Here is an 8,453-nt window from a genome sequence, read left to right as displayed (position 1 = left end):
GGGCAGTGTCACTGGCCCTCATATGTGGGATCCGAACCGGGGCCCTCTGGCATCCCAAGCCAGTTCTTAACCATTGCGCCACTCGGCCGGCCCCCACTCACCTAGTTTTGATTTGATGTTGTTTGATTTGATGAGTTTGGAGGTTTGTGTTTTAGATGTCTTTCAGAGAAAATTCAGAGAAATTGAAAACTGTCACCACCAGAACCCCAGCATCTGCCTTGTTTACTCTATATCTTTATGTCTCATGGAGATGTCCATATTAGCTTAATGCACTGAGTAAGAACAATACTAGATATAAGAAAGGCTACTTCTGTCTTTCTAGTCTGTGTTTGGAGATATTAATTCTCATCTACAAAATGGAATGAAATTTTTAACATTTAGGAATGAATGCAATGTAAATGTGTGTCCATAATACAAGCAGAACTGAAAAGATAATGACTTTTTAGACACAATTCTAGCAATTTTGCCAAGTGTTATTTACAAATGACTGTTACCCTTCCCGTAGAAATAAGACAATAAAAATAATTGATGGCTAAAGTATTCATGGCATAAATAGACCTAAACTATATACCTTAGGCCAGGATTAAAGTTAATAATCAGACTATCAGAAAAATAACACAATTCACTACTTGAGAGCCCATGTTTTCAATCAACAAACATTTTTGATAGAGGGTTAATTGCTATGGGATAATGAACATGTTTGAACTCAGTTCCCTAATATAATGAAATATTTTTTTGTAAGACTTTACAGGACCATAAGGGACGCAGAAATTTGAAGGGAAACCAAGAATAGATGTAGAGCAAACCCTCTCCACCGCAGGGCAGATTGAATCTCTCTCTCGCTTCTTCTGGTAGGCCATGTTCTCTCTGGGTCCTCTAACAGGCCCTTCTTCTGCCTGCAATGACCTTTACTCTTTCAGGCAAATCCTATTCAATCTTCAGGTCTCCATTTAACTTTCATTTCTTTGCTCTCATGACACCTTGTACTTTAGCTTCGGAAAACAAATCACACTAATTTGTCTTCCCCGTAGACTGTAAGTTTCATGGGGTGCAAGTCTGTGCTCTTCTGCATCCTCCGTTCCTGGCCAAGCATATGTGTCTAATAAATGAGAATGGAAAAATAAATGGCTGCAGCTCTGGTGAGGGACTGCCCCTGGGAAGTCACACACAGAAGTGCCACAACTATAGTTAGAAATAACATGCACTATGATATTCTTTTGAATGGCTAACTATAAACTATTTTTGTTTATTTTAGCTAGAAGATCATTGTCCATGTTAAAGTTTTAAAAATAAGATATGAGCATTATGTTTTCAATCCAATGAGATAAGCAATGATGTTCGAAAAGAAGGTATTCTTCCATAATTTGCAAGAAGAGCTTGCAGCTGGTCAACATTGGGGGTTGTAGCTGCTGGTGATAATAAATCCAGGTTACAGGTGTAGAACATCTTTTCATATAAGTAGTCCTTCATAAAAGAAAATGATTACAAATAAATCCAGCATAACTTTCCAAGAGTCAGCCACTAACCAAAAAGAGTATAAAATCTATCACCAAGGGTACAAATGACAAATCTTGCAAAATAATATTTAAGCATTCCATTATCACTGAAGGTTCCAAACTTGTCACAAAACACTATAAATATCATGAAATATCATGATATCTATGACTGGTCATCTAGATTAGGGTGAATCTAATGAATTAGCATTTCAACCAAGCCCATGAAATATTCTCTAAAAATCATGCTTTTAATGTACAGGAGCTTTTGACAAAACCCTTGAATAGAAGAGAAAACCATAAGGGAACATTCTAGTTAAATGCTGAGAATGACATGAATGGCTCAATGGTTTGTTTCACGTAGCATCTTTGTTTGTTTAGCTTTGTTTACAATAGCATCTTTGGCAAAAGCAGGATTTTTGTGGCACAATACCAAGCAAGTCTGTACCATTGGATTAAGGTGCCTGCCTCTTCACTCCTAGGACAATCTCTCCCTGCATCTCTGCTTCAGTCATGACAATGTTTGATCATCTGCTTGAGTTGTTGCCTTACTTAGAACAACTTTAGGCTATGTCTCTAATGAGAGGTGCACATACATATATCCTCATGTCACTACAGCTCCACACGTGGGCTTTTAAAAAATCATTTCTACACAGGTTGATGGATCGTGCTTACATTTACTTCTGCTGTGTTTCATTGGAGATTTGGATTTGAGAAGGATAAGTGAAAGCTTAGAATCACAGAAAATCAGCAGCAGCCTTGTTGGCATGGTTCCTTTCTATAAGGAGGGAGAAAGGTATACATTTCTAGGGTTTTTTCAGACTTATGCTAAAACTATTAGGAGAATGTTTTATGATTGGGATTGGCAGGCTCCTTTCCTGGGATTTATCATTAGGTATGAGCACAAACTTTTAAACTACATATCCCATACTGTGCCTGAGATACTTTAGGGCTAAAAATAAAAAATGTTTATTATCCCCTGCTAGTTAGCTCAGAGGGCTGTAGAGCTGCTCGGACGAAGCCAAGTCACAGGCCGTCTCCCTGTAGAAGCCAGTTAATGTCAAACAAAGAAGAGAGCTGTTCCCTGGCTGAAGCTCACACCTTGAATCTCAGCCAGCTCTTGGCTGCCACAAAACTCAGTTAGTTTACCCTCAATCATAGGAGAAACCAGGAAAGACAATGTAGGTGAATCAATGCAAAACCATCATCACTCTTGAAAAGAAAATTTAAATATAGTCATTTCCTACCAACAGTGTCAACAGCATCATCTTCTTAGTCTGAAGTTATTATATATTCTACAACTTGATGAAATTCCTTTTTTTGTCTCCTTACGTGGCAATAACTCTTAGAATGTTGATGTTGACAACAGCCTGAACCTGTATTATACATGGGACTTGGAGTGACATGAACTTCTTAGAGAACATGTATTTCTTGGCTATGGTTATTAAATATAATGGATTGCCTGACTCAAATTTGAAATGAGTCTGCAGCTAGCTGTAGTTACTCCTCTTCTCCTTTCACTGGGTCTCTTGGCAGTTCATGGTCACATGTGGATAGGTCTTTATTCTTTACTGAAAGACATACCAGGCTTTCCATCCTGAATTTAAATGGGGGGGGGGGCACGAACAAGAAAGAAAACAAAAACAGAACAAAATAGCTAGTTTCATCCTCAATCCCAGAGAACGGGGAAGAAACCCTATTTTCACTTCAGATTTCTCTGCCTAAAATGTACCTCCCAGAAATTCACAGTTCTTCCCTGATTTTATTTAGGTTTCTATGAAAACTTTTAGCTATTCTTAGACCACTTCTCAAAACATCATCTCTGCCATGATATTCTCCTGGCCCCTAATCTTTATCTCCTTACCTTGCTTTATTTTCTCGATAGCACTTATCTCTATATGATATTAGATTTGGTAATTTGTCTTTTTTGTTCTCTGCTTTATCTTTAATGTAAAACAATGCCTGGAATAGAATAAGTGTTCAATATATATTTATTGAAAAATGATTTGATAAGTGTGAACATAAATTAATAAATAGACATTGTAACAGCAATAAAATGACATGCATATATATATGGTGAATTTTTTTTCTAGACAACTTTGATTCATTTGGGAGCATGGCTTCCTTCCAATTACCCATTGTCTCAATCTTCTGAGGTAAAAGCCTTACAAAATCTGAATAATGGTTTCTTTTCTTGTCACAGAGTTACAACTAATTCCTAGTTCTTTTGTTAATTAACATGTTTTAACTTTTAAGCCAAGCTCTTTTGTTGGTAATGGAGGTAAACATTGACATAACATAAAGGTAACCATTTTAAAGTGTACATTCTGTATCATTTAGCATATTGACAATGTTGTGAAACCATTACTTCTATCTAGTTTTAATACATTTTCATCAATAATATTATTTTTTTAAATTAATTATTCATCTCGGAGTAGTAGAAAACGAATCTATTATGGTGCAAAATGCTCAATAAATCAAGCATTTATCTGTCATTCCTATGTAACTATTATATTGAGTAATCAGATAGTAAATGAGGGAAAGTGGGTCTTTTAAAACATTTTTCAACTATTAGATAAAAAAGAAATTATTATTTGGTGTTTCACTTTTGGAAAGGCCCAATGAAATAATGGGTTTAGCCATTGGGCATGAACATATGCAAACATCACAAAAAGAAAGACATCTAGACATTCTGTGTCTTGTGAGAAAATAAGACAATGCCATCTATAGTTTTGCCCAAGAGAGAAAATAGAGTCTGTCCAAGCTTCTGCATTTAGCTGCCAACTTTCCAGGAACACAGAAGATAGGGTAACATGTTAAATTGTACCATGACTATGCAGAATGGGAAGAAACTTCTTAATCGGTAGGAGGTTTTAGTTAGGGTGATGGAAATGTTTGAAACTAGATAGAGGTGGTGGTTACTAACATTGTAAAGATATTAAATGCCCATGAATTGCTCACTTTAAAATGGTTTCATTTGTGTTATATGAATTTCACCTCAATAAACCATTTATAAAAAGGCATTAAGCTATTAAAAGACATAACCTATAATTCCACATACACCTCTCTATAAACTCTGTAGGATAGACAAATGTATTCTGTTTTGGAGAGGAGAGCAATGAGGAGATGCTAATTCAGAAATGGTTACTTTAGACATTGTAAGGTCAGACCCTCTTCCTTGGCTCGTAGTCATTATGGTAATCATTTTATAAAATGAAAAGTTTCCATTTCCCCCATGGATCAAGTTCATTTTAACACATTTCCTGTGGTCTAGTGACAGCCTGTTTAAACATATGTTTCTTGTATTTTACAGACATACTTGGCAAGTGCAAGACAAAATCGATGCAAACAATGTGGCTTACACCACTGGGAAGCTAAGCTTTCATACTGATTATCCGGCCCTCCATCATCCACCTGGGGTAAGGTGAGCCTCGACATATTTTCCACAAGGCAAGCCAAGGACCAGTGTCCTATATTTTCAATCTAGAGGATTATATGTTTTACCAGCTAATTTGTCTTACGTAGTCTTCTTTCTCCAAAAACAATCCAAACTCACAAAATCTCTGTACCTAAATCCTGAATAGTTTAGCATTCCCATGGGATAGAAGATTTGCATGTATATTTTTTAAATAATTTTTGTTTCTTCCTGGAAATAACTACAGGCATTTTTTGCTTTGCCAGGACATTTTACCACAGCATACATTTTGAGGCATTTTTGCGCATTTAGCATTCCCAAAAGTTAAAAGAGAAAAGCAAACAAGGGAACGCAACGTAGGGTTTTTCCCACAAAGTCACATGGCCGTCATTCATATTAGTTAGCTTTTACTACAGAAAACAAAAACAAAAAAACACCACTCCATAACTTAATGGCTTAGAAGAGTATTTACGTAGTCATGTTTTCACAGTTTGGGCTGCATTCACCGGGGCAGTTTTGCCTCTGCTGAGTCGGCTAGGGAATGGCTGACTTGATGGTGTCTGGGATGGCTTGTCTCGTGTCCACTGGGTCTATCCTATCATTCTCTTGCTGCCTAGCCCAGGCTTATGCACATGGCAGCTGGCACAGGAAGCCAAAATATACAAGACTTAGGCTAGTAATCAAAACAATGTCATTTCTGCCATGTTTTTTGGTCAAAGCAAGTCGTAAGTTTAGGTCAGATTCAAGAGATGAGGCAGTAGAGGTCATCTTTTTCTGGGAGAAGCTGCAAAGATGTACTACAAGGGGTGTGAACGCAAGGAACAGAATAACCTTGGCTATTTTTGAAAACCATCTACTCTCCCATCAAGATTCCTCATCAAGGAAGGAAATGTTCATCTCGGAGCCACAAATCCTTCAGGAGAATTTCTAGAAGGCCCCTCTTCTGCTATGTTATTATAAAATTTTCATCCTACTAAACCAGCTGCATTTTTACAAAAGCATCATTTTGCTAAACCAAGGAATAAATGGCCAGGAAACTACCTCTGAAAAGATATTTTGTTCCTATTTTTAGAGCTAAGTGGGACTAAATGAAGTAACTACACAGAAATGTATATTTTCAAAGGTAAATGAAAGTGGAAATTTGAGGCAATTCTCTGGCTAATGAAGGTAAAATGGGTGAAAATCAAAATGAGTCTGTTTTTTCCATTGTATTAGCTAAACATGTTTTCTCTATGCCCCTGTTGCTTTCCATTGTCCTGGCCAGCATTAACTAAGCTAGCCTAGTATTTGACTTCACATTTTAAATGATTTTGCTAGTTGTAAAACACCACATGATTTCTTCGAACTAAATAGTGACAGTGAAATGGCCACTACAGTCATTTTGGGGGGTGGGGTTTGGGGGAGGAAGAGGTACGTGATATGTTTGGTTCTCATTGTGGTCCAGAAATTTTCTAAAACCCTTGGGGTTAAAAGCCAAACTAATCAGCTCAGCTCATCTGCTAAAGATAGGTTGGAAAAGTTAGATGGAATAAAGTTTTAAAAATTAGACTAGAAAATTAAAGCTTTTATTTGAATTTTAAAATTACCTGCTTTTTTTTTATGAGTTTAGGTTTTGCTTCTGGGTTAAAATTGAAAGCCTATGGAAAAGTGATTAAATGACTTCATAAATATTCCTGAAGTATAGTATAATGCTTGACATTTTCAAAGCATTTTACACTCTTTCAAAGCATTTTTACTTATATTACTTTATCTTACCCCTCTTAGCATTTCTTTAAGGTAGACAGGATGAACCATGTCTTTTTATGTCAGATGAGGAAATGACACACAGCGAGGTTAAACACTTTCACAGGGTGAAACTAAATAATAGGGAACTTGGACTTGAACCCAGGCCTCAATCTAGCTTTTTCACCATACCACACTGGTCTTGAGTTAAACTTACTAATTTCCATAATTTATATAATGTGATGATTATTTATAGACATTGTCAAACTGATTACAAAATACAGGAACTGAATCTTATACTTTTCTATATCTCAAAACTTAACCCAGCACCTTTCATGTAATAGAAACTTAACAGATATGCTATAAAGAGGCAAAGAAATGCCACGAATTTGTATCTGTCTCCATTGGCAAATGAAACATCCAAAGCTAAATGACCCCCATAGAAGAATTTAAAATAAGAGTCTTGAGATGTCTAGATCCTGGTAGAAGAATAGTTAAAATGTAGGTACCTCTTTGTGCTATTGTTCAAGTTTCCATTTTGAATTATTCAAGGGTCTTTGTTCCAAAGTTTGAGGGTTTTCATAACAAATAGAATAAGTCAATGTTCTTTTCAGTACCGTCAAATGATCTGGATAAGTTACCTGTTGAGAGTTCAGTTTGATCAATTTGGATCATATGGGTCAGGGACAAGGAAGCACATCTTTAATGAAATACAGATGTTGCTTCGCTCACTTCTTTGTCTGGGCCAAAAGTCACAGGCTGCCATAAAGTAACATTTAGAAAGAAAATATTTAGTTCTGAATGACTTACATGAAATAGAATTGGGTTTTATACACACTGGGCATATAGTTACCTTTTGAATTAGCAGTGAAAGTGTTGTCTGGCTCCGTCCTCTTTTAGTCTCTCATAAGATTACATTAAAATATAAATATGCAAGAGAACATGATTAGTTGGCCTTACCATATATAAAAGAGATCAGTTGGCCTTCTATAAAGATTTATATTTGAATTATTCTGTGACTTCATAATGGTAAAATCTAAAAGGATTTAAAGAACACTCTGATTCTCCCAGAGGCAAAGTTATGCTATTGTTTTGCCTTCTTGTAGTTTGGTACATTTGAGGTTGACATTTTCATTTCATTTTTTAAATCATGCTGCTTCACCTCTCGCTGCCCTGGTAATGAGATGGTTTTCTGCAATGACTTGGTCAGCTCAGGCACATATTTTTGGGGGGTTTAAGAAAAACTAGCATCAATTTAAGGACTAAACAATTTTTAATTTAGACCAGTTCTCTCCTCTTATAACATCAGAAAATAAGGCATCATCAATCGGAAATGGAAGTTTAAGCTTACAAAGCACATACCACACAATACTGAATTATTAAGGGTGCTGTAAAGAGATTTCTCTATATATAGGAAAGGAACTTGCTGTAGGAGGATTTTGAGGCAAATCGACCAAGGTGTGAATACCAGTTTTACCATGGATTAGCTGAGATTTTACTAGCTGGCTGATTTTTTTTCACCTCTGGGTGCCACTTTCCTCACTTATAAAATGAAGATGGAAGTACCAAATTCAAAGGACTGTAGTGAGGAATTAATAAATGTGCATGACACAATCATAATTTGAGAACAAGTACATATAAAATTTAAAACATTGAGAAAATGTATGCAGTTGTGGGAGAGTGGCAGGATTTGTGTGCTAGGCCTGCACTATTTAATATAGTAGTCACTAGCCACAAATGACTATTTAAATTTTAATTTAAACAAATTAAGTTGTTTTTGTTTTTGTTTTTTTTAAAGATTCTTATTGGGGAATTGGGGGATG

The 8,453-nt window shown here is 36.1% G+C and overlaps 1 protein-coding gene and 1 long non-coding RNA gene across 5 annotated transcripts in view; one reads left to right on the top strand and one right to left on the bottom strand.

The window, feature by feature from the left end:
- LOC109373327 (uncharacterized) overlaps positions 1-8,453 on the bottom strand; it is a 436,631-nt gene that overhangs the window by 270,404 nt on the left and 157,774 nt on the right. The window lies entirely within an intron of this gene.
- Positions 1-8,453, top strand: part of BBOX1 (gamma-butyrobetaine hydroxylase 1) — a 68,681-nt gene that overhangs the window by 52,156 nt on the left and 8,072 nt on the right. For all 3 annotated transcript variants that reach the window (XM_019627096.1, XM_019627094.1, XM_019627095.1), the window contains exon 5: positions 4,807-4,912. In XM_019627096.1, coding sequence (XP_019482641.1) covers positions 4,807-4,912 — 106 coding nt within the window. The remainder of the gene's footprint in view (positions 1-4,806; positions 4,913-8,453) is intronic.

This window comes from Hipposideros armiger, unplaced genomic scaffold (genome assembly GCF_001890085.2).
Source record: "Hipposideros armiger isolate ML-2016 unplaced genomic scaffold, ASM189008v1 scaffold_707, whole genome shotgun sequence".
Lineage (NCBI taxonomy): Eukaryota > Metazoa > Chordata > Mammalia > Chiroptera > Hipposideridae > Hipposideros > Hipposideros armiger.
Note: the sequence above shows the minus strand (reverse complement) of the source record. Positions and strands in the feature narration are given on the sequence as shown.